This window comes from Manis pentadactyla, chromosome 7 (assembly GCF_030020395.1).
Source record: "Manis pentadactyla isolate mManPen7 chromosome 7, mManPen7.hap1, whole genome shotgun sequence".
NCBI classification, from domain to species: domain Eukaryota; kingdom Metazoa; phylum Chordata; class Mammalia; order Pholidota; family Manidae; genus Manis; species Manis pentadactyla.
Window position 1 is genome coordinate 53,344,326 of NC_080025.1, and position 27,247 is coordinate 53,371,572.

Here is a 27,247-nt window from a genome sequence, read left to right on the forward strand (position 1 = left end):
GTAAAACATTGATGAAAAGTTTGTATTTCTTTTTTTTTTTTTCTTAAAATAGGAACAGTTTAGTATTGCGAGATTGTCAGCAACATTTAGCCATATCTATACAATGTGCATATACCTACAAATATTGAGCTTTGGTCCAGCGTAGAGAAGATGAGCAAAGGCATTTTACAATTTCTTTTTTGGTTATAGCTTGAGTTCTTTGATACGCCTCTACTTGTTGTTTTTTTTCCTAGCTCCTTTTGCTTTTTTGTTCTCTCTTTTGTGTGTGTGTGTGTGTGTGTGTGTGTGTGCGCGCGCGTGCACGTGCGCATTATGTGATTACAACATAAAGAAAGCAAAACCTTGCAATGCAATTGAAACTCTTCACTGTTCAAAATGTTTTTTCGTTGGAAAAGAAAAAGAACCCCACAAACAAGTGTAAAATATAACATCAGTCATTTTCTTTTTTCATCAATTAAGAACTGTGAAGATTTTTCATCAACCAATTAAGATGATGATAATTTAAAAATAAGAAGAATATTGAAGCTTAAAATACAATCACATACATCCGAAGTGGTTTTTATTCTTTGTTCATGCCAACATTAACCTTCAGTTCATGGAAACATAAGAGACACTTAAATGCTACTGGCACATGAACTTGTTTACAAGAGGAAATAAGAAATGTCATAATAAAATTAAGCAATAGGTGAGGTCCCAAAGACTTACGAGTTATACAGTATAATTTATATTCCTAAGAGTTTTTTCAGGCACCTTTTATGCCTTGTAGCAAAAAATTTATCTGTAAAAAATTAATATAAGAAGCATTACAATACCTTATAAATAATTTATAAAACAATACAAAATTATAAAACTATAAAAAAAAGCACTGCACATGAATGGTTTTATGACTGTGGGGTGAATATATTTCTTTTTTATTTCACTCCAGAAGATTACTTTTAGTTTATATTTTCCCTGCCCTAGTTATACCCTCCCAATTATAGATCTCCAAACTGAGCAGGCCTCATGTAACTTCTGCTGACATATGTTTAAACATTTAGCATCCATCATCTGTTATCCTGTTCACTTCTCTTCTTGGGGAGTTTTCTTGATGGAATTTGGAGCAGGTCTTGGGAGAATACAAAATCTGTTTAATCAATACACTTTTTGGATTTCTGGGTTGTTGGTGTTTGCGCAGTTTTGAGGTGGTGAAATGGGTGCTGTGATGTCGCTGGCGTTGACGATCAAGTTAGCTGCGGTCCACTTAGCATCCGAATGGTGAAATGGAAACGCTTTTACAAGCCAGTGGTTACACTTCCAGGACTTCCTGTAGAGCCTCCTTGCTAGTGGTCTCCTGATTGCTGCATGAATCATCTGTGGGGGGGGGGGGGTAGGGTGGGGACATCTCTCCCACTGCACTGACACAGCCAGCAAGGGGGTCAGCAGAGAACTCAAACCCCACAGGGGTGGCAGTGTGTTAGGGGAAGAAGATGGCATTTCTACTCAGTGGGGCAACTTGAGGTGCTTTTTTCTTTCACAATTTATAGTGAAAGCATACTATGAGATAGTATGAGAGCATGGTTATTGATTCACTATGCAGAAATAGTTGCATCCTCTAGTTCTGAGAGTGCAGGCTATTCTGATGTCAGATAAGCCACTTGTATGTTGTTCCTTTTTAGTGGAGGCACTTCGTTGCTAAAACTTCCTGTAGCCCCCAATTCCAATTGTTTAAATCTGTCTTCCAATTGTCTGCTCCATTTATATATCCCCCAAACAAGTTCTCCCGCCTGAAAAAGGTCTGCCATTGCTACTGGAGTGCAAATAGTAGCAGAACAGGTGGGAGTCACAGGATGTATGATGGTCTTTAATGAACCAGTCACCATCCCTGTCTTTCTGGCCTGTTTCCTTTGTGTGTATATGTGGGTGCGTGCATGCTACGTGTGTATTTTGACCGAAATCTTGAGACGTGTCTTTGGCTATCAGACTTCTGAGAGAAACTGCTTTGCACAGAAGCATAACAGAGATGAAAGTGTTGAACCAAATGTGCAGCTTATGTTTATATTACAAAATTAGTTTTGGTCAGCTCTCCATGTACGTGGCCAACAAACTGAGCAGAATCCCAAGCTCTGGTGTGGACAGTGAGGATAATTACAGCTTATGCCAGTGTTGACGGTTCATCGAGCAAAGCCCTAGTTATTTTGGAGGCTCTCTCTCGAGAGATGGGGAAATGGAGTTAAAATGAGAAATGCAAGCTCTGTTTTTTCTTTTCTCAAACCCACAAGTCATAGTGAGAAGAAAGCAATGAATGCTTTGGCACAAGATCCATGATGTTCCCCACCCCAACACAAAGCAAAAGAAGAAAAAAACCCCGTCCCAAATAAAAATCAATAGTGAGACTCACAGAATGGCTTCAACAATGGCACCCACCTCATAGGCGGTGACAGCAGATGGGAAAGATGGGAGAAATCAGGCTATCGACTTTTCCACTAGGGACAAATGTAAAAATTCGTAACACAACTTGACACGCAGAGAAGAGTAGACTAACCATTGCGTTTGCAATGCCACGTTTCTGACTTTGGTTAATAGGTTTCATAGTGAATCAGCACTTAGAACCTGAAAGAATGCAGTCTCTCCTCCAGGTGGCAGGCTTGTATTCACTTTGAACAGATCAGTTTCTGTTTGTTGTTTTTTTGTTTGTTTTTTTGGTTTAGTTGTTTTTTTCTTTTTCCTTAAAATGTGTTCAGATTTTCATCCTATACAGAAAAAGTACGTGGTTTTTTGGTTTGCTTTAAGTCCATTAAAAAACTGGCTTTGGGGAGACAGGTCGGGGAGGGAACTAGCCTACCACACCCCCAAGGTGTAGTGTATTCCTTGTTTAAAAATGTTCAAAAAATTTTTTTGTTTTCTTTTTGGAAAACCACCGGATATGTATAAACCATTCTGTCCACTTGGTAGTTTGTTTAGTCTTTTACTTACAAACGTGATGGTCGGGGTGGTTTTTAAATTTGATTTTTAATTTCTTCTTCTTTTTCACGGAGTCCCAAGGGCGGAGTTAGGTTTCTGTGGGTTTTGCTCCTGACCCAGGAAGGGCGTCTCTTTAGGAGTTTTCTTCCAGAGAGTCTGTTAAGGGCTCCAGAGGGACTGACGAGGCGGGCTCGTGCTGTTTTAAGCGTTTAATTGTGTTCTTCAGGGCTTGCCTCTTATTGCAGAACCAAACTCTAACTACTTCCCGGTCATAGTTCAGCTTCTCAGCAATTTCGGTCATTTCCTGCCCAGAGGGATGTGTGTTCTTCTCAAAGTGGGCATTGAGGATCTCAAGGGCCTGGGGTGTGAAGGAGGTGCGCCTCTTGCGCTTTTTGGACGGTTCACTCCCAATAAACTCGGTCAGGTTCTGCATACCGGCTCGATGGCGGGCCTCAGCCTCAGCCATCCACCGCTCAAGCACCGGCTTGATCTTCTGGGCACTTTTAGGAGTGATGTCCAGCTTTTCAAACCTGGCAGGATACAAAAGGCCAGGGTTCAGTTTGGCTGTCAGACTGCTAGCTAGAGTGTTCTCTTGGGCTTCCTGTGGTAGGAAAAAGTGGCTTCTCAGGATGGTGTGTCTGGGGGGAAAATTGAAAAAGAACAATCTTACACTGAGTCCTCTGCCAGGGTGGGCCTCCTGCCTGCCTACCTGACTGACTGGCAGAGCGAATTCTCTCCAGATTAACAGCCAGCTGTAAGGTAGCCACCCATGCTCAGGCCAGCGCCCACCCCGCATGCTTCATGCCCATGCATGCAGCCTGCACACGCACACAAGGAGGGTGGACGGAGGTGGAGACAGCAGACACACGAGCACCAGGATGGAAACAAAACCAACTCTTTTTCCTGCAAACCCCTGGGATCTAAGCTTTTATGTTAATTGTACCAACAACATTTCCCCAATCTTCAGAATCCTCAAGGCAAAAATTAACACCAGGAAGTGACATCAAAGACAACAGCTTGTCATATTCTTTCATTTAAAATGATCCTTTTTATGCTTTACATTTTATTTTCTTTAAATTCCTCCCATTCACCTGGTTATGAAAATGTTACATCTATTGTAAGAGTCAGTGATGGCAACTGGAACAAATTTCTTTTATGGCTCTTTTCATCTCTGTTTTGTGTCTCATTTTAATTTCTCTCTCTCTCTTTGTCTGGTAACAAACAATTTTCACCATATGTAAGTTAACAACATGCCCCCTTTTCAGGTAAAGCATAGCCCATGGCTGTTTTACTGTTGGACTCAAACAGCTGGACACATTGTAACTGCCATGAACACTCCCCTCCCCGGATGGGCTAAGGCCACCTCATGCCTTCCAAATGCTGTCTGCTGTAATGGTGTACTTTTGCACCCAGGCACCAAGCTGAGTTTAATGTGCGATATCTGTAAACTGTACTTGAATGATATCATTTTCTGTAAATGAGGTCTTCTATATATCAATTGCCATCAGCAATTCCTTGCTACACTGACTTTAAAAAGTATGAAGCATTTAGGACAAAATTACATGGAGTGTTTTAAGAGGTCATCTGGTAACAGGTCCATACTCACTATCAATGAAATTCACCAAGATACTCATTCCTTTTGTTTGTTTGTTTATTCTAAATCCAAATACACAACCTTCTAGTATAACGACTTTGGATTCATATCTCTGTTGGATCGTCTTTGGATCCTCGATTTTAAAGTGTTGAATGCTTTTGAAAAACAACCATCTGACTGCAGAGTGTATCTTACTACAATGGTCTGTGCTCACAGAGCTAAAGTGAACCTGCTTTAGTCAGTCAGAACATGTTTTGTAAGGATGGTCGCAAAGGGACACAAAAGGATAGGCTTCTTTTATGTGCCATAATCTTACCATGGGCACTGCATTTTAGATATTGTGATAAGCAGAGCAAGTGATATCAGATTTTAAAGTGATTCCCATAGCATTCCCTTCCACATATAGTTCAAGGAGTTGTTTGTTTTAAAAAAGGACCCCAATTTCCAGCAATGGTCAAAGAAAGAAAAACATTTTGCTTTCAATACAAAAAGGAACCAATCATTTAGTGTCATTTAATGAGCTCCTGGCTTGTGGCAAGGTCCCCCAGAGCTTCATTGTCACGTTACTTTGTCCATCATTTTTACCATCATTCACCATAAAAGCCACCATAACAACCCCAAAGCTTAAACTCTTGATGGCATGATAACAGGCTTTACAGTGTCATGGCATGGGGGACAAAGCTCGTAATAGGGATGTCTGGGGCATTGGTGGTGTTTTTTCCTCTGTGTCTCTGATAAGGAGGGACTTTTCCAAGCAGCACCTGGAGTCACTGCAGCTGATAAGGGAGCAGTGATGGCTCGGTGCACAGGCTCAAATGCACAGTCTCTCCAACCCTTTAAATTAACTTGAATTGTCCCAAAGTCAGATCAAATTCTCTTTCAAGACTTTGATATTTTGTCCTTGGTAGTTAGCTTCTGAGACTACTTCACTGAAACACTAGAGGCTAGAGAAAGGCGCAAAGTCAAGGTGTCTGACATATTCTGTTAAATGATGAATTCCTGGGGTCTCTTTTCATTTCAGCCAGAGCTTTTTATGGCATCCCCTGGGGAAGACTTTAGAAATCAGCATAGTTGATTGGGAATGCCCAAGAAACACAGTGTGTGTTGGGGAAAACATTAGGTTACACTCAAAGGGCGGATAAAAGGAAATCACATTTTAGGGCTAAAAATAAGCCTAAGAGGACGGTGGCAACAATAACAACAAATTGGCAACAGCTTAAAAACCTGTGGCTGCCTTTATCACAGAGCTGTCAAGATGAAACAAAATTAATGTTTCCCAACAGGGAGCAACAGTATTCATATCACTGATGCGGTTTGTTAGTGTTGATATTTCTGTACATGTCGTTTGGAATAACATATACAAGCCTTGAAACAAATTTCCCAGCAGTAGTATCCTTGTGTGGACTGAATAAAGGTTATTTTCTACAGGGAGGTATCTTATAAGAAAAAACAGTAGGGGAGGCCATAGAAGTGAGAGGATCCTATGGCGCTTTTTGTATTTAACAACAATCAATGGGTTTTATGGAAAATCATTGAGCAAAATGTGAGCTGCAAGCTACTACCCCATACTGATGTTATTTATAACCTTAGTCTTAAACTGCAGGAAAAGTACACTTCCGTCCTTTGGGGAATACATTAAAAGTATAAAGAGCAGAAAAAAAAAAAGACAGCATTTCATGGATCACCAAGAACAAAATCCACTTAAATGAGTTTAGAGTTGGTTTCTTGGCTTTTCCTGATGGAGGAGGACGCAGAAGGCATCACCCAAGAGGAAAAAGCTCTTACCAAAGCGCCTTTGTTACCTCATGCATAAACATGGGATTAAAACCCCACACACATGCAGGCGCGGGGTCTGCTTTTGGAGGCTTGACCCAGATCAACTTGAGCACAACCAAGGCTGGATTCTGTCATTTATTTTTTTAATTTGGGGGGATGGCAGGTAGGCCAGGTTCTCACTGCCCTTTTCTGAGCCATGTAAAGCAGCTCCTTCTTTTGAAAGTGTGCTTTGAAAGTTGTGTCTGGGAAGGTGAGCAGAAACATTCCTTTGAGGTCACTGGGTGGTTAATTCTCTTTTTAAGGTGTGTTTTCTTGGAAAAATACTGAAAGCCATACCTGGGCAGAAATAGTGGGATTGTTACCACCAATTGGACTGCCAAGTTTACAACATTTGCTCAGGATCTCCATCTGCAGACAGGAGCCAGTGGCTCTCAGCTGCCCAGGAGGATGGGTCCAGAAGGAAGCATCTGGTCCAGGGTGCTTTATCTCCAATGAGACCGCCTTGGAAGTTCTTGTGAGTTGACAAGAGTCACCGAGCCAGGACCCCAAACCTGCTTTAGCCCCTTCATTCCCATCAGTACCACCCATTCCAACATACAGCTACTCCAAACTTTGTTCCCACTCTCCACCCCTCCAGCTTTGCCCACCCGATGAAGAAAAGCTGAGCTGCAAGGACAAACGAGGCCCAGGCTGGCCAGGAGAGGTGACAGCATGAGGGCACAGGTTACCTGCAGATGGCAGACTGGCTGTACGCGGGGCCCTCTGTAGCACTGAGGGCCTGTCCCACCTGAGTCTGCGTCAGGCCAAGGGACAGGCGCCGGATTTTAAAAGCTTTGGCAAATTCTCGGATCTCCTCCAGATTTACCCCATCCACCTCACCCGCTGCCGTTTGAGGATCTGTGGAGATGTTTTTAAAAACAGGATCAATATGTCAACACACATCCAAGCAATATCTGTTCATGAGGGCTTATAAGAAAGTGGCTCTCTTTAATAGCAGAGTCGTGGGGAAACCAACACTGCAGAATGTTCTCTCTTGGGACAAGGCTCCCCAGCTCCCCTCCTCAGCTCCTCACATCTCTGCAAATCGTCCTTCGAGATACTTCCATCCCAGATAGGAAGACAGGTGGCTCACGCTGCCATTTCCACAATACAAGAGTGTGTTCCTTAGGACTTACCAAATGACAGCCGGTGCTGGGAGGCACTAGCTGTGGGGGATGCAGCTCCAGTTTGCCCATAAATATGTTCAGATGCTGTGCAAAAATATAAAACTGGAAAGGCTTAAACTGGAAATGTTTTAATTGGACCCTGGAGTGCTAAAAATTGTCCTTGAAAAAATAGTATTTTGTGTTTTCCCTTCACCTGAGCACCACTGCAGCCAGGCTAACAGATGGTAATGTTGCCTAATTTCTTAGGTTCACATTAGCCCCTCAGAAGATCATGCTTATGAAGCTGTGAGAATAATACTATTTTTCCCCAAGAGCAGTTTACTGACACGACGCTTTTGTCCCCTGAAAGGGCACGTAATACAAAATGCCGACCACAGGGAGGCTCCTTTGGTGCCAGATAATGCCGTCAATTTAGGACTTATCAAGGGAAATGACACAAGGGCTGGAGAATGAAACTTCCCCCACCCTGGCTTCTGATCCCTGGATGAATGAGAGCGCACACCCAGCTGGAGATGGCGTGGGCTGGGGACGACAGAAGGTTTCAAAGTGCTGCTCGATTCTGCCTGGTGCGAAGCCCTTCTCCCCAAGTGCTGATGCCATTGTTCTTCACCTCGTTCCTCGGACTTCGGGGAAAAGTTTTTCTCTTCTTCTTTCTGCTCACTAGCCCATCAATTTCTGTGCATTTGAGTACTTGCCTAAGGACCGGTGGACTGTATTAGTCTCCTGGCTTCAGGGTTGTGGAAACTCTGTTATCATGAAATAAACCTTTGCATCTTAAGGGCCAAGTTTTCAAGGACTTTTAAATAAGGATTTTAATATCTGGAGTGGGGGGAGGTTTGGAGGCTCATGTATAGATTCTCTCATCACAGGGAAATGGACTCTGTCAACAGAACAAAGCAATACAGGTGTACACTGTATCTTTACTGTCACATTGTAGATTCTTACATGTTATTAGTTGTAACTTGATTGAGGAATGATTGAAAAGGGGTTCAACCATTGTGATCAGTCTGTAATAATTTCTTAACTGACTCCTGGGAGTCCTAATGAGTGGAGAGAGAGGGCAAGAGCAGTAGAAGAGACAGTTCAGCCTCTCTGGGGTTCATAGTCTGTAGGGGGTTGGGGCTCAGTATTGAATGAGAAATAATTAGAGAAAAATACCAGGCTGAGTACAATCAAGAACTGATGGTGTGACACCCACATGGGAATTTGCAGAGAAGGGACAGGGGGCAGGAGGGAGGATTCACTGGGTCTTACCCCGGCGGCAGCTTTCTGAGAATGGAGGTGCCCATCTGCCAGGGTTTTGGTAGGGTGGAGTGGGGAGTTCATGCTGGGAGAGGTGAATATTTCAGTGTTCTACATATGTCCATGGACAGGCGTGACTGTAAAACTGTTCTGGCTCTTAAGATCACTTAAAATCCTGCCTTTCTTCCACCAATTCCCCCAGAAGGCTGGCAACACTGGTTAGTGAAAGACTTGTTTGGGTTGTCCCTGGTGGAGGCTGCCCTTGGATCTTAAATCCTGTATCACAGCTGCAGCCTGGAGCAGCTTTGAGAGTTCTGGGAAGTCACATCCAGGCACAGAGCAGCCTTGAGCCTCTTCCCTTATTTCTTTATTTACAAATTCCTAGAGCAGAAGTTGCAAAAGAGCAGCTTGCAAATAAAACTTGGCTTTCCTAGTGTGCACAAGTTTTTGGAATTACTTGTCAACATTTAAACACTGGGAGATTTCTAAAGAAAAATCTAGGTTTGTCATATTGTTTTGAAATGAGAAGTTAGAAGATTTGGCTGCACCAGGTCTACATTTGCCCCTGGGAATAAGAAGTCAGCTGGAACCGATTCTGGCTGCCCGTTTAGCTCCTTGTCGTCCTTGCCTCTAGTCCTTTAGTCCTTTAGACCTGCTGCATTGCCAAGCCTGTTTTGTGATCCTGCATTTAGCACATGCATTCCAAGGGGGTGGAATTGGTTCTGCGGTGCTGGTGGGGAAGGTGGAAAGTCTTGGATGGCAGATGTACATAAGCAGAGCAGATGCATGGTGTGGGATGCACGTAACGTTTCCCGAGGGAAGGAGGGCAACTGGGACAGAAAAGTATAAAGGAGCTCCTGGTGGGGTAGGAGGTGATAGTAAAGGCATATAGTTGGGAAGCTCTGGTTTATAACAGAGAGGGCCACTTGGCACAGAATGGCGCAAGGGAGAAGGGAGAGGGGCTTGGCAGCGTTGTAAGCATGCACAGCAGAGGTTCAAAACTGAGTGTGAAAAAATGGAAGCTGGAGACTTTCCTCTTAACAACATGACTTTTAGGACCATGGTTTTCTTAATTCATCAGGTCTAGGGACATGGGTCAGGGGAACATAGGCCAGGTCTAGGCATGGGGCCCGGGGGTGTGCATTTTTCACAAGTATACTACAGGCAATTCTGACACAGGGGATCCACTGAGCCTACAGACAGAGGCTCTATGGCTCTTCTCTGTGGCTCTGGCCTGATCCAGCAGGTGTGGCATCTGCTGCACGCTGCTGCCTTCTTTCTGCTGTTTGTCATCATTATTCAACAGGTCCCACTACACAGAAAAACATGTTCTACCACCTCGGACTGGTGGCCAGAAAGGCCCCATGGTGGGGGCTCCTGGGCAGATGCCCCATCCTTGCCCTTCCTCCACTCGCAGCACCATCATTTAGGGCAAGTGGCAGACATCTGGGGTCAGCAGGCTGGGGTTGCCAGTGTAGTCTGGAGTTGGGGAGAGTGTTTTTCTGAGCAAGGCTAAGTAGCCCCTATGGGAAGCAAATCTGTTGCCTTATATTAGGCCCATCTCTGCATCAAGAGGAATCAGGTGAGTTAAACTGCGAGTGAAGGGCAGTTCTTCAATTTGGAAGGATTTCCGTGGTCCACTCCAGGCCCAGGGCCTGCACTGCCCCAGAGTCAGCAGTGCAGGACCAGGCAGGCTTGTGACTTGGTTTGCAATTTTATGTAAATCTGTCCTGTCTTATTTCTCCACTTGCCGTGCTGCCTTTTCGTTCATGTCTTCTCACCAGTTCTTGGAGACTAGCAACTAAATCTGTGTGTGCAATTGTGCAGGTTGCCTTTTCCAGATCGCTGACAAAAACCTGAGTTGAAAAGAAAGCTGTGCAATCATACCCCCATGCACTGAGCAGTATTGAGTGTTTTCCTCTAAAGTTCAGGGAGGTGGGCGCCTGAGCCTAGTGTCTCCCAGGGGGTCCCGAACAACCATTCATTACACCAGGAAGCTGAATTCCTTCATTCTCTCATGCATTGCCCACTCTTGTCTTTTTTTCTGGTTCTCCATATAGAACTGGTAAGATGGGAATTCTTGTGACATCTAAACAAGGAGATGGTCTATTGGACAAGGCCCAGGGAAGGAAAAATGAGTATCTCTTTGTGTAATTTGTTGATTGCTGGAAATGAGCTGCTTGGCTTTCTTTGTATTATTATTCTTATCTGTAAAATCAGATGGCGAAATGTACTATTAGGATTTTGCTCCAGGGGTCCCAAGACAACAGAAGTCTCTCCATCCAGAGAAGGGGTCCGCCTGTAGACAAACAGCTTTACCCTGATGAGGACATGGGACTTGTCCTCACACATTCAGGGTGGGAGAATTCATTAGATGGGGTCTGTAAGGTGCTTTGAGTTAAAAAAAAAATAATGCTAGTTTTTTTTTGATCCCAAAGTTCTGTCTTAAACTCTTGAGGTATTCCCCACTGTTGGAATAGTTCCCCTTCATTGGGGGTATATGCTTTTCTGTTTGAGGAGGGGAAACTGGAGGTGAATGTGGTAAATGGAAGCTTTCCTGGGATGTCACTTTAGCTCTCAATCCAGCTCGGAGGTTGACATTCCAGCCTGGGACAGGTCAGTCTGGCTTTCTGACATCCATTCTCCTGGCTCTGGGGAGGTTGAGTTAATTTTAAGGATGACCCTGAGACCACCTTGATGGGGAACTTAGAGGGATTGCTCAGATCCCCTGCAAGGTGGACCCAGCACCTTTAACCAGCTGTAGAGCAAATTAGTCTGGAGTTTCTCTGCACCGAGGAGAAAGTAGAACCTCTCACAGAAGTTCGTTCCAGACTAAGACAGGGTCAACATATTAAATACAGGATCAGAAAGCAATAGCAACGCCTACCAGGGACCACCCTGAATCTGACCCTCATTAGAGAAGCTGGAAGATCAACCTATACAGGGATTAACTGGCCTGGAGATTTAGAATAAACCGGCATTGAAACTGGGCAGTGATTCATAAGGGTAACATGACGTTTTCCAAATCAAATCTGGAATGTGTGGGCTGAAAAGTGAAAGATTTCTGTGGGAGCCAGAGGCAAATTGTGCAAAAGTGACCTGTTCTGTAGCATCTGGTTGTGCAGTCACTGGGCTCAAAATGAACTGAGTGCTCAGGATGGACCAGGACAGATGTTTTGTTTTGCTAAAATTTTAAAAATTAGCTCCTTCCAACTGTTCACCTGGGCATCAGTGGGAGAGGTTGCTAACGGGGTTGAACGATTCACCATCCGTCAACATCCTCCTCCTATGACCTGCTCATGGGTCTTGAAAGAAGCTGCCAGGTATGAATTGTTTTATATAAATATCCATCTGCTTTTTAATGCTATTCTCACAGCAATAATGGGCATATTTACCAAATATTTCTGAGAAATAAGAAACCATTTGGGAATGTGTAATGCAATTTAGGAGAACAGCTTTACTTGCAATATGGCAACTTTTGTTGGGTTGTAGAACATGGGGTGAAATGTGATCATGTGAATCGGGGCTTCTCTGTGCTGTAAGTGATCATCATGCACCTGTGTATTCACTTTAAAGTTTTGTTTTTTCTGCTATTAGCTTAGTCCTCTGCTGTCTAAGAATCAAGTTTACAGGCCAGGGGTTTAAAAAAACCAGGTGTACTGAAAAACTAAACCAAACCAAACCCAGCAAAGAATTTAAAAAAATCCCAAATCTACTTATTTTAGGGCAGTACTGTGTAACTCAGAAGCTACTTCACCACATTGGTCCATCATTTGTTTGACTCTCCCAGACTTTCCCTTATTTACCTCTGACGGCTGTGGAGACTGAGCGAGGTTTAACACAGGACAAGCTGAGGAGGGGCTGTGACTTGGTAATGTGCGGGTGTTCTGACAAGCGTGCATTTTTGGTAATTTGGAGCCCAGATGTGGCATTCTTTGCACACGAAGATCCTGTTGTCATTGCTAAGACATGAATTCTGCATGCATTTGTCTGGCGTAGGGAAGTTATTTGGACCATCCACCTGCTCTCATTCACCTGGAACAATGGCAGGTTGCTCATTGCTAGGGGAAAAGTCCAACCACAGTGTAGGAGGGTCACTGACCAGTTTTGACTATGGCTTTAAATCCAGTTTGACCTGGTTCAAACTATGGCCTTGGCCTCTTGGAGGGATTTATTGATCCACTAACCATCCAACTCAATTCACAGATTATTTACTGTATCAAGTCCTTCCATTCTGTCTCAGCCTCTAAAACTGAGATAACTATTTACTATATTGTCATAGTCCCTGTCCATGTGTTGGTCGTAGCATTTATTCCCTTTATTATAGCTGTGTTTCTTTGTTACCAGTTCATGCCTTCCTCAGGGCAGGGCCCACATCTTGCTTATTTTTGTTTTCTTAATTTCTATCACTGTGCCTCATGTATGTATGGTGTTCCATGTGTTTTTATTTTTAACTTGAGAGGTTCTTACTAAAACAACCTTCTCTACCTTCTGTAATTTAACCTGACATAACAACTATATCTGAAATATGGAGTTGGGTCTCTCAACATCAGTCTATCTGCATATTCGGTGATGTTTAATCTCAGACAAAAATAATTTTGAATGCATATTTCATGCTTGAATGTAAATTTCAAAATATGCAAGCTGTCTATATATATGTATATTTGGGTCATATTGGCTCAGAGAAAAGCCTGTGCTTTAATTGTAAGACATGGGTCCAGGCTTTTAAAACATTATTTGAAGAATATTTAGGTAATTTGACATATTTTGTCAACTGGATTTCACTGGGCAAAATTTATGGGTAAACATCTTGTCTTTTAAGGCAACTGTGGTGTGTGGAATGTGTATGACCTGTTGAATCAGACTACTTGCATTATTATCCTGGCTTTGTCACCCATTAGGCTCAGCACACAGAGTGTCGCAGTCTCTCAGCTAAGACTGAATCTGGTGCCTCTGATGTAAGATGGTCAAGATGGGTTGTATTTTTCATTCTATTTGATACCAGCCTCAGACTCTGAAAATGATGATTTTTATTGCCTTGTACAAAATGACTAAACTATTGAAAGTGTTCTGAAAATGCTACTTTCCCAATTAAAGCTGAAACAGAGGTTTGTTGGGGATAATCAGCAGCACAAAATGCTCCCTATATTATTCATTTTATAGTTAGATTTTGAAACAGAGGGATTTAACTAAACATGCTCAAAATCTGGAAGTGTAAGTGCATCCATGGGTTAAAGTCTGACCCCTGTGGTACTGCTAGACACTCTCAGATCTGCCAGCGAAGTCTCCTCAGTCAGGCTCTGGCTTTGGTCTGGAGTTTCCTGCCTCAAGTGCATGTGGTAAAGGAGTCTCTCTCCCCCAGTTCTGTATATTTCATATCAAGGATATGTAATATGCTTCACTTGTTATATACCTAGGACTTAGATGTCCCGTTGGCCACTGTGCAATTGAAATTCCATCTGGCCGTTAGTAGCCTTGCTACTGATTCTGGAAAAGGCTAATCCTTCCCTGCCCAGCTTTAGGGAAGTGACTAGGGAGAACTCAGGGCCATCCATCTGTCTGTCCATCCTTCATTCATCTGCTTACCTCTCTATCCCACCACCATGTATTGAGTGTCTACCTCGTGTAAAATACTATATTCAGCCAATGATTTTGTAACATCTTCCTATGTTGTCAGATAGTAACTGCACTAGTTGGGGTGAGGATTTAATAACATGGGTAACTGTTGAACCACTGTGCTATATATTTGAAACCAATATAAGATTGTATATCAATGATTCTTCAATGAAAAGTTAAAAAAGCATATATTTTGAAAATGAAAAAAAATACTATATTTGTGGGGTAGTTTTTACTTTTATTTAATATTTAACATATTTCTTCTAAGATGTTTAATCTTGATTCCTTTTCTTTCAGGACCAAAGATTAAAAGCCAGTCCTAGATTTATGACCTTGCTGCTATTTTGAAACAGAGTATTTAGCAGAAACTTATGCAGAATATTGAATGGAAACAAAGTTGGGTCTTTTCCCAAGACAACCCTATGGGGAATTTCCTTACAGGGGAAAAATCTGGCTATACTCAAATTCATTTTATCTATGATTTTATTCAAGTGAGACTAAAGTTTCTGGCCCACATGAGGATGTTTGCACATCTAAACAACCTAAAATAACAGGTTGATGGCAAACTCCAAAATTTCTCTGAAACTCTGCTTGGTGTTGACCCATCTTTGAGATCAAGAACATCCAGGGTAGTTCGGTAAAGAACTTGGGCATTTTAATATCTTTCCATCATCTCCCTTTCTTGTCTACATTCCACAAGCATTCTTCTTGCCTGAATTATCCATATAATTGAAACACATTTATATGCACACATATATGTATGTATATGTATCTATATGCGCATACATATTTTTTCTTTTTTGGGGGTTGCTTGTGGGAGCACATGACAACCCTCCATTTTACTTCACATTACCAGACTCGCCTCATGATATGTGAGGATCCCTACTATTCCTGTTGTAAAAGGTCATTCATGACACTTAGCCAAACACAGACATTCACATGTATCCTTGTTTTGGAGCATAGATGCCCAGGCAGTGCTTGAGCCCTTTAAACTATAACTGCTGGATTTTGGATCCCTGGAGAATTATAGTCTATGTGCACATTCTGTGATTTTATGTATGAGTAAAAGATTCCCTAAAGGTGAATAACTAACATTAAGTCAGACCACTGCCCCATTCATCTTAACAGGCTTCTATAGGGCAAGCAAAGTATACTGTCTTCACATAGGGCCAAATACTATTTCAAAAATTATATATGTGTGTGTGTGTGTGTGTGTGTGTGTGTGTGTGTGCATGTGCATTTGGCCTACTCAGGGAAGCACACTTGCAGGCTTATTTTATTTTATGAATGGCTGTTCAGAGATTTCCCAGCCAGTCCCAGCCCAGGCAGCTTGCCCCCCAGTGCCACTGGAGGCAGCTCATTGGGCACGCACGCCCACCCACCCACAGGCACACTCGCTTTTATTTCCTCTGACACCTACAAATAGAATGGCAGGGGACTTCAAACACACAGAAAGGCAGCTTGACCTGGCAGCTGAGTGCCCGTTGCTGGTTATTTCAGGTCTGAGCTCTGTGGCTCATGCCCTGCAAGCTGATCAGGTTCTCCCTTCTGAAGTGGCTGGACTGACTCGGCACATAGAAAACACTTGAGATGGAAACCAGCCCCGCCGTGCCCTCATTGAGGGGGCCTGCTTCCCTAAGGAGCTGCCTGGCTTGGCTTGGACCTCATCCCACTACTGGCCTAGGAGGGCCAGAAAATTCCTCTTTCAGTTTAAAGAATGAGAGAGTGAGGGAGGGATGGAGGGAGAGAAGAAGGGGAAGGGAGGGAGGGAGAGACAGAGAGAGGGAAAGAGAGAAGGGAAGGCATTGTGAGCAGGCAACACGAAGGCCACCACGATTTTACCGAGCCAGAGAGGATACTTACTGCTGACTAACTGGCCCACGCTCAAAGCTGAAGAAGAGGAGGATGAGGAGGAGGAAGAGGAAGCCTGCCGGATGGGGCTCTGAGACATGGATGCTTGGCTGTGGGCCAAGTGTAGAAGGTTGCTTTGGGAGGCTGCTTGACCCACTGACGTCTGGGAGGGCTGGTGGAGCTACAGGGGAGATGTAAAAAATACACAAATGAATGAAAAATTAGGGGAAAATGCCAGGGAACAGAAGTTTCAACTGGGGTTGAATCATTTTATTCCCAAGAATATATACTTCTCAGGAAGAAGTTACACAACAGGTAGGATTTTTTTGTATGTAATGTATTGCAGCTCCCTTGACAGGCATTTTATTAGTAATTCTAAATTTATTATTAATTCCCTTACTGACTTGCTGAAGCACCCAATTTTCTACATTTCACGACCATGGCATGTGGCCGGACTCTTGCTGCCTGTTCATACAATTACAGCATGTTTGACAGGCTTCTCAAATATGTAGAGATAAAATACAGCCCTCACAATCAACTCGGGATGCAAAACTCAGTCGTAAAGATATGGCTGCACCCAACCATTTTGTCCTGTGGAACTGGTATTTTTAGGAAAGTTCCAATTTAGACTTGAGTGTGTATGGGAACTTTCTGCTCTCCCAGATCAAAGAGTCAGGGTGGGTTGCTGTGGAGTTGGGAAAAAATGCTCTCTGGGATCTATAGAAAACTGAGGGAGAAGTTGGGGCAGTCAGGAGAAAAATATCCAGGAATATCTGCAGCTCTCAGGTGTCACGTTCGTACTCTGTGCCACACTGTGTTAAGGACTTTGATGTCCTCTCTCACTTCATTCTCATGTCAGCCTGTGAAGTGGGCGTTATTTTGATCCCTCTTTTGCAAACAAGGAAGTGGAGGCACAGAGAGATGAAAGGGTTTTGTATGTTCATCCAGCAGGTGCGGAGGAGCTAGTTCTGGACACATGAAGTCTGACCCTGGGGCTTGAGCTCTCAGTCACAATGCCACAGGTAAAAATTAAAAATTTTAAAATGAGTGTGGCTTAGGAAAGGCTGTCTTTATGTCCATTTATTCCCGACGACCAGTGAGAGGAGCTCAGCTGAGGAGTGCAGGAGTGAGGGAAGGGAAATGGTCTCAGGTCCAGGTGCACTTGGATGGCCTAGAGGGATCTCTCTCCACCCCCGGGTTGTGCACCCCGGAAAGCTAACACATGGCAGCCCAGGACCTGAACAGGTGCTCTACTGGACTCTGCTGTGGCCATCTTTTTGGACTCGATATGCACTTCTCCATTTATAAAGTGCTTTCATAGCCATCACCACATTCACATACGTGTAGCAAAGATTTTACAAAAGGAAGTCATCCTGGGCGTAGAATCAGCTCAGGCCCTGAACTTTGGTGGAAGAGCCAACTGCACAAGAGGCACCGATCTTTGACCACCTTTTCAGAGTGCCAGCCTGGGATGTTCCAAGTTCACATTTCTTACCATTTTCCAATGTGTGTGTTTGTGTGTTCATTTTTTCATGAAACATTATTGAGAGATAATTTACACTTAATGAAATATACCTATTTCAAGCATACAGTTTGATGCATTTTATCAAATGTACACATCTGTGAAACCACTACCAGAATCAAGATAGAGAATCTTCCCATCATTCCACAAAGGCCCCTAAGCCCCTTTGCAATCAATTTCCCCCCAGTTCTTGGCCTCAAACAACCAATGATCTGCTTTTTGTCACAATGGAGTCATTTGGCATGATTCTCCAAATGGAATCATACAACATGTATATATATATTTTTTAATTTGGCTCTTTGCCTGGATACTGTTTTTGAGATTCATCTATTTTGTTACATTTATCAGTGTTTGTTCCTTTTTATTGCTGCATAGTGAATATAGTATATATCTATAGTGTATGTATCTTTATTCATATTCATCTCTATGCTACAGATTGTTTATCACTCATCTGTTGATGGATATTTGGGCTATTTCCATTTTGAGGCTATTACAAATAAGGAAGTTAGAAACATTTATGTACAAGTCTGTGTGTGGTATGTTTTCATTTCTTTTATGTAAATACCTAGGAGTAGAGTTGGAGCATGCTATAAATGCATGTTCAACTTTTAAAGAAACTACCAAATTGATCACCAAAGTGGTTCTGGTGGTTTATATTCTCCTCCATAATATATGAGAAGTCCGGTTGCTCTACATCTTTGCCAACACTCAGGATTGTCAGTTTTTTTAATTCCCTAAAGAGTTTTTGACCATCAATTGGCACTATACCTTCAAATGATTGTTAGGAAGGTGTTGCTTTGGAAATGTGCTTAAGGAGCTGTCTCCCCTTCTGGTCCTTTGTGGGAATGCTTTTGCTCCCTGGATTCACATGACATCCCCATGGGGCCGACACGCAGCATGATCATGGGAAGGGAAGGAGATGACTCACCCAAGACCATGAGGCTTGGCTGAGATTTAGAATCCAGGCTCCCACCCCAGAGCTCTGGGCTCTTTCCAGTATGCCATTCTGTCCTCCTTCAGAATTTCTTGCAGTTACATTTCAAGTGGACAGCCTTCTTGTTACTCAACAATCCTAGGAGGAGGCTAGACTGTGAACTGAACAGAGTTATAATTGACATGGAACCCAATAATATGCATCAAGCATCTGTCTAAAATAATTAGCTAATCTGCTGAGCACATAATCAACAACTGAATCCAGGACATTTTATTCTGTAAGGGACACATATTAAAGATTAAATCTATTTTTAATTTGCTTAATAAAATGTGATGGATATTGACATGTCAGTCTACCCCCTCTAACTTATTGAGTTGTCCTTCTGCATATTGTTGTTTGACAAAGCTTTTCACAGTTTTGAGTTACTGGATCAAGAGATAGTCTTCAGTTTTACCATTCCATCAATATTTTATTGACTTTGGGTGTGGTAAAGTACCATCAAGGAATTGGATAAGATAATAATCAATTTAAATTTTTCTTTCTCAGATGCAATTCAGTAAAGAAAAAATTACTAGGCTGAAATCTCAGAAGTTACTAAAGCAAGCTAGGGCTTATGCATTAAGCTGTACAGGTGAAGAAATTCAAGAGGAAAATAAAATATTTCTTTAAAGAGCTTGTTCTATGTCTGTATCAAAGGGAGAGATGAATCTAAGATATTTAAGAATCTAAGAAAGATATATTTCTTCTGAAGTAAACTTTTTTTTTTTTTAGAACATTGGGGTTCTGCTTAAGCCTCCAGAGTTCAACCAGACAGCTCAGAAAAACTAATAAAAATTCTGAAAGGTCCTCACTTATCAAGAATCGAGATTATATAAGCAGTGACATCCTAATGGAGCCCATATATCTCATTCCAATTGCCAGTGTAGACATGTTCTTGTTAATTCTAGAAACTCTTATAAGTCCAGATAGAATAACCTTCTGTATGTGTCAAAACCAGCTTGGAGATCAACTTCTCTCTCATAAATTCTTCCTTCAGGAAAAGAGGATATCAGAGTACCATTTTTCTTACCTGCAAACTATAAAAATAGTTCAGGCAAACTATAAAAATAGCCCTATCTTTGAGAGTCTCAGTTAAATGATTTTGATGCATTTATCTTGAGAAATTTTATGCATAAGTATACATGTATCAAACAAGAAAAGAGAAAGCAGAGATGTAAGCTACTTCAGGAAACAACTCTGGGATTCAACATAAAATTCAATATACTTTAAATAAGCAGCATAAGAAAACATTACTTAATTAGGTTTAGTTATATTGTTTTTCAGATACTGACTTAACTGTGAAAATCATATATGCTCATATTGCATAATTACTGGCAAAAGTTCTGATGTATAAATACCTCAGATGTAACAGAGCACAAAAATTGGAATAGTTTTCCAAAAAGAAATTTGGGGAGGTATGGAATAACTAGGAGCCTGGAGAGAAAGAGAAGCTTAGAAGCTCCTATAAAGGTAAATGTTTTATCACATTGCAGTATCTTGAGAGGACAACTATATGGATCCCATTTATGGGGTGCTTCCTACAGGTTTTTGCATACATTGTACTTAGTCCTGGCACTAGCCCTCTTTGTGAGGTATGGGTGATGTCATTTCAGAAGAGGTGACAGAAATTTAGAAAAGACTAAGTGGCTTACTGGGGATCACACAGCTGGCATAAGTGAGTTTTGAACCCAGGTAAGTCTGACTCAAAAGCCAGTGTTCCCACCACTGGGCAGCATGGCCTCTCAACTCCAGCCTGCCATTGGAGATGAGTGCTTCCATCAGAGGAACAGTGGGGTTCCAGTTGAGGGGTGTGGGGACAATGAGGTGTGTTCAAACTGAGAAGTGCTATTGTAGATCATGAGCTAGCAATGTGAACACATCTCATCTCTTTTTTTTTTAAATATGAAAATTAAATATTTTTTCTGGTTTAGGATTATTGTTTACAGGTTCCAAAGTATTTAACATTTCATGTTTTTTCAAAGAAAGCATGGTGCTCTTAGGTGGCCAGGGTATTATTTAAAAAACTGTGATATGATCTTGGTGTAGTCTGGGACACACTTCAGATGGAGTTACCTGTAGACTGTCCTTTGCTCAGCATAATTAATCCTGGTTATTGATGGTGCCCCAAACTTACTTTTCTCAATATCCTTTCTATGATTTTCTATTTATTCACTATATCCCCACTAAACTGCCTAAAGGAGCCAGAGTTATTTCATTCTAAGTTCTCATAATCACTTTCTTGCCTTTTTTTAAGCTGTAAGTCCGATGTAAACAAGCTGTGTTATGGGCTAAATTGTGTCCCCTAAATTCACGTTGCAGTCCTAACCCCCCGTGTCTCGAATGGGACTGTATTTGGAGATCGGGTCTTTGAAGAGGTTACTAATTTACAATGAGGTCATTAGGGCAGGATGGCATCCAATATGAGTCACGTCCTTATAAGAAGAGGAGATTAGGACACAGGCAGGTACAGAGGGAAGATCATGTGAGGACCCCAGGGGGAGGTGGCCACCTGCAGCCAAGAAGAGAGGCCTCAAAATGAGACCAACCTTGACCTAGCTGACGCCTTGATCTGGGACTTCCAGCCTCCAGAGCCGTGAGACAGTGAATTTCTGTTGTGTGAGCCACTGTGGCACTTTGTTATGTCAGCCCAAGCAGCCTGGCACAGGCTGACAGCATGAGGGGTCAACGAAAAAGAGGGAGTGGGCAGGGGCAGCCTGGGGCTTGCACATCGGAGGAGAAGGGAATGGTGCCGCTCTCACACAGGGAATGGGAAACAGGAAAGAACAGGATTTAGCATCTGAAAAGCTTTATCCTCTCTGCTGCCTCTCACAGGCTGGCTTCCTGGCTTTGTCCATGCTGGCTGGTACTGCTGGCTGTTTCGACAAAAACAGATTTAAGTCCAAGCGCATTTTAAAGACGTTCTTAGTTTTCTGTGCCACTGCTCCTCCCCATGTAACACAGTATATCCTTAATGCTGTTTTAGTTTCTGGAATAAGGCATCTTCTAATTAAATTCATGACTGATATAAAAATAAGTGGGGTGACAAGTGTCTCGGAAAACAGAACAAAATGCAGAGCGCTAGGCACGTTGGAAAAGTGAATGCATATAAACAATAAAATTCAAATCGATGAAATACAGAGAAATTCATGTAGGGAGGAAAAACCTCTCCAATACACACTGGCAAAATGGAGGAGGACTGGCCTTTTACAAATCTCTCAGGAAGCCATAATTACCCACAGGCTAAACTGCCACGTGGTGCAGTGGACAGAGTGAATACAGCCCGCGAGATCCAGCAGAAGCAAGATGAGGCGGGACGCTGTGACTCCCCTCCCTGTCCTGGCTGGCATTTTGCTGAGCACTGTGTACCTTATATTAGCTTGAGGGGAAATTAAATCAGCGGTTGTCAAGATTTAGCATTTGTCAGAATCCCTTGGAGGGGCCATTAAAGCACAGATCCCTGGGCTCCACCCCCAGGTGTCTGATACAGTAGGTCCAGGTGGGGCTCAAGAATTTGCATCTCTAACAAGTTCCCATGTGCTGTTGCTGGATGGCGGACCCCACAAGATCTTGGAAGGAGCTTCTCTTACAAAAAGGGTAAAGAAAGTGGATTTATTATGTCTAGACAAGAGACGTGAGAGCCCAGATTTAATAAGAACCTTGACTAACAGGGAGGCTGCCTGGGTGCCTGAGCGTTATTGGGTGTTCCTTCTGCAGTGGACAGGACAAGAGTGTAGGGGCTAGATTTACTGGAAGATCTAGTGTGGACATCAGGACAATGTAACTTGATACATTTTAAGGACCCGGAATGTGGTATCCAGGGCAGATTTTAGTCATCTTTGCAGAAAGTTTGAAAAAGCAAGGATGGAGTTATCCTTTTGGTGGGGTTCGGGACACTCCCTGGGTTTTCCTTCCAGCTCTAGTCCATGATGCTGAAACATCTCTTTAACTTAAACAGGAGGAAGAGCCTCAAAACGTAAGGCTCCTTTCAAACACCTCCGGTCTGCAGGGGACCAAGTATGGGAGAAGCATCAATAGTCTCGAGAAACTTCAGGAAAGTCTGAATCAGAACAGTATTTGGGGGAGATGCCCAGGTACAGGCAGGGGAGACCAAGGCAGTCCTAAAACACAGCTGGGACACCAACCAGGGCTAAGCAGGGACAATGATGAGACAGGAGTCAGATTTTGGTGCTGAGCGGAAATGAGGGGATTAAATGTAGTTGAGATAATGACATGGGAGAGTTTGGCAAGAGGGAGGGGTTGATATTCAGCAAAGAAATAGGACAGTGCGGTGTGGAAGATTTTTGTAAGCTGTCTGCAGGCACTAACTTAGAACATACTGGAAAATGAGAGAAGACACATCATTGGAAAGTCACAGGAGGGCCCAAGCTGGGCTTCTCTGGTAGTGTGTCTCTGGGATGAAGGTGTCCTGGACATAGAAACACTATACTTTGGCAGCAATTAAACGAACACAACTGACTGAACACCCACTGTTAGCTGGGTCCCAGACAGGGTCTGGTCCCTGCCTTTTCGGGGCAGACTCCTTAATGATAGTACAGTCTGATGAAAATCACTGGGGTCTGGGGAAAGCAAAGATGAGTGAATGGTGCAGGAAAGTGTCACGAAGAAGGGATCCTGGACTGTGGGACAGTGGCAGGAGTTTGCCAGACAGAGAAGGTGGAAAGCGAATTCCAGGCCAGGGGCACAGAGCATGCAGGGAGCATGCCGCATGTCAGCTGGGCTTGGCAGGGAGTGACAAAGTTGACGAGGGAGGTGACATGCCCAGATGCGTGGCTAGAGGGTCAAAGGGCTGTCTTCTATTGGGGTCACTAATATACATTTCTTTCACCTAGGAAAACCCCCACACTATTTTAGATCTCTGGTGGGTGGAAATGCCTCCTTTATGTCTCATTCTGGGTGGCTCCAAGAAAAAATTGGGAACCACTGATGTGTTCAAGTAAATACTTGCTTGAAAAAAATGAAAGGGTTTGGATAATCATGTGGCATGTTAGACAGTGAGTTTAAATGTACCACCTTCCTTTGCTTTCTATCAGCACCAAGATCACTTTTTGGAGAGAAACTGAGTGCCTTCATGTATGGCAGTTTCCAACATTATAGCTGTGGTGTTTAATATCTGGAAAGATTCCATGCTTTGTTTTTACAAATTGCAACATTTTTCTTTCAACTGTTTCTACCCCCTTAATTACACTAAAAACTCCCACAATTTTTTTTTTTTGGACTTAGTCAAGGGAAGAATAAATATACACGAGAATGATGTCTGTGCTGCTTATGCAGAAATGATTAATTCATTGTCACAGGATAGTCAGGGCAAAAAATGCCTGGGGATCTGGGGCATTCTGATTTTGGGAGGAGTTCATCATAATCCACAGTCACTGCGGAATCCCATAGAGGGAACAAATGGCTACTTTCAATCTTCACCGAATGTTTTGTATTAAGTAATTTTTTACATGTATGGAAAGATACTTATCTATCTCTGTCTCTCTCTTTTGTATCTAGTCCTTTTCTGGCTTTTATCTTCTTATATTGCTCACCAAGGATCTCTGATGGGTTATTGTGGAAGCTATATTGAGGGCAATTGGATCCTGGTATATATTTAAAAAAAAATTTTGTTTTTATTACAGATGATAACTTTGCAGGTTCTCAATCCTTCATACAATCCAAACTTTGCAGGAACAAATCATCATCTAGAGTACTTGACATTCCACTTCCAGATTTTATTCAGGCTCTTTCAATTAATGGTAGGCAGAGGTAAAGGTTAAAGATGTAATTATTTTTTATTAAATTAAAACAAAATGCCCCAGGTTATCCAGTCCACAAGCCCTGTACTTCACTCCATGAAAATGGACTTCCTTCTGAGTATGAGTTAGGGAACTCTCTGCTCCTGTAATTTATGATGGGTTTTAGTGTTGGAACTGTGCTCTTCTGAGATCAAGCATTCCTCATAAATCACATGAAAGAATAAACTGAGAAACTTCTCTACTGTATGATAGAAATCCTTTATTTTTTAGTGGTTGTCCATAGTATATTTGTTCAATGTAAAGGGTCATATTTAAAGAAAAAATTGAAGACCACTATTTTTCTATCTCCAGCTCTGAGCTTTTTACTTTTGGGCTCTGGGAATTTTATGATCTGCTGTCCTCAGATTCCCAGCTTTATATCCAGGCCTTAGACTAGTGCATCTCCTGTTGCTTCACTAAACTTGTTAACTTTACTACCTGTTCCAAGGTGTTTCAACCAGAGCTGATGCCAAGAAATAGTGATAGTCATTCACCTCTTTCCACTATCTCCCTGATACTCCTGACCAGGTTCACCATCAGCTCCCTTGATTTTTCTGGGATGAGGTTAGACCACAAGCACATGCCTTGAACAAGAGGAAAAGGCCAGTGAGCACCTACTGTTCACATGGAAGGTGGGCTCTCACTCTTTTCTGCTGTGTTCATGTGTTCGGTCAGCAGGCACATGCATGAGAGGTGCGTGCATGTACACTGGTGACGAGAGTCCTGTTCTCTGGGATGTTGGATGTAACTGGATTTGCAAGACAGACAAGAGGCTGGCTGTTTCTTCCCAGTCACTAGGTCTCCAATTCTACAGTGAAGGGGACATTCATGGTGGTTAGACCAGCAGACGGCCAGATGTTCCCACAGTGGTAAAGAGGTTTAATTCCAGGGGCGAACAGGTGTGACTTCTGTTATGAGAGAAAGTTTCTGAGTTGTGTCTGTGCTCATGAGAGAGATTGCAGGAATAGATTAATAATGTCTGCTGTGGGCAAGAAATTGAGGAGCGGCACCGTGTCTGCCTCTTATTTTCCGTATTTTGGTTAGGTCCTTCTGGATTAAAATCACACTACCTCAAATCTAGAGCTGTGATTTTATGTACCAGCAACAGTCTGTCACCCAAACACCCTTCTTTGAAATTCAAGGTGAGAGTTAAGAGCTACTTTGTTATAAATACTGATGATTTCTAATTTATTCATCACCTTTCTGGCAATTTACAACTTGGCTTTGTTGACAGAAATAGTTTTTGGCAGATAGTAGGAAAATAGGCTGTTGTCCTCATTTTTCCTCCTACAGATAATTTTTAACATAAATCTGAACAGATAAAACTAGGGCTTGCAAAGCCAATGAAGGATAGAGAAACTTGTCTTATTTGGGGAACTATTCAGAAGGTAAAACAATCCAATGGGTCTTGCAAATAGTGAAAGAATCCAGCTGAGAGATGGGGCAGGAGGTGGGGTGGGGGAGGAAGCCCTCAATGGCATGTTTGGCAGAGACCGCCCTGCTGCCTGTGGTAAAGCTGAAGGGGAGGAGGGTGGCTGGGCACTTCAGCTCCCCAGGCAGTGGCTAACCAGGCAGTGACTCTGGTTTAGGGCGAGTATGGGGGTAAGACAGAGGTCTCAGTCTCTGGGACGTGTGTTCAGATCTGGCTTGGATTTTCCTGGTGTTGACCCCCTCCCTGGAGGAGGTCCCCTTGCTGGACACTCTCATAGATCCCCTCACTACACCCCCATGGAATTAACTGCAGATCTGAAGTCATATTTGTGCAAGTCTTTGATGAATGTCCATCTCCCTCAGTAGACGGCAAACTCCATGAAGGAAAGGCTCATTCATGGTATGGGTCTTGTCCACCAGCCTAGCTTTCAGGGGCTTGACAAATAGTAGGCAGTCAATAAATATTCATATGAAGTGGATTTTTTTACGTATATTGTACAAGCAAATGGATTTCCAAGCATAGCCTTTGCCACCAAGAATGGACTGTTTTTATGTTGGATCAGAAGCCAAATGGCTGAGGTCTCTGGAAGGATCCTTTCAGTTCCTTGCAGATGAATGATGACTGATGTTATCAGTGCTTTCTTCTTCCCATTTCCTTTGTGTTTTATTTGCATGCTAAATGCTTTACATTATACAGCTTCCTAGCAACACACGAAGCCATTCCCTTGGTCACATGCTCACTGTCAGGACTCATCTTTCTCTCCGCTCCCTGTCCGTTGTCATGTGCCCTCTAACTTGCCCATCACCTTGCTTCTTAACTCGTCCACTTACTTGTTTCAAACTGTTTCCAACAGAGATGATCCAGACTTCAATAAAATGTTACAATAAATAGAGGAATTGATGTTTCTGCATAGCTCTCCCTGATTTCATCTCTGTAGCTTTTGACTCTGTTGTCTACTTGCTAGTTTAAAAAAATTCTTGGATGCCAGAACCTCACACTCTGGGTTCCACTTCTACAGACCCAGCCATTTCTTCTCTCTCTTCCTTCCTCTTCCATTCCTTAAAAGCTGATGTTTCCAAGACGACCCCCTCATCTTCCTTCTTGCCCTCCCCCCCTTGCTTTCTTATTTGCTCTCAGCTACTGTGTATGTACTCATGCCTCTCAGCTCCTGTCCTGAACTCCGCTATGATTCCAGACCCTTCGTTTCCACTACCTAGTGCATGCTCACATGAATTCCTATTTGTGTTTCACTGCAGTTTCCTAAATGCTTTGTTTACAATAGACGTTTCACCACTTCAGGCCAACCTCCATCTGCTACCAGAGTTGCTTTCTTGAAAAAC

At 42.8% G+C, this 27,247-nt stretch overlaps 1 protein-coding gene across 3 annotated transcripts in view; it reads right to left on the minus strand.

The window, feature by feature from the left end:
- Positions 1–276: 276 nt before the first annotated feature.
- POU6F2 (POU class 6 homeobox 2) overlaps positions 277–27,247 on the minus strand; it is a 475,695-nt gene continuing 448,724 nt past the window's right edge. For all 3 annotated transcript variants that reach the window (XM_057504392.1, XM_036918925.2, XM_036918926.2), the window contains exons 8-10: positions 16,198–16,366; positions 7,039–7,207; positions 277–3,578 (exon numbers count right to left, since the gene is read on the minus strand). In XM_057504392.1, coding sequence (XP_057360375.1) covers positions 3,074–3,578; positions 7,039–7,207; positions 16,198–16,366 — 843 coding nt within the window. In that variant the 3' untranslated portion in view covers positions 277–3,073. The remainder of the gene's footprint in view (positions 3,579–7,038; positions 7,208–16,197; positions 16,367–27,247) is intronic.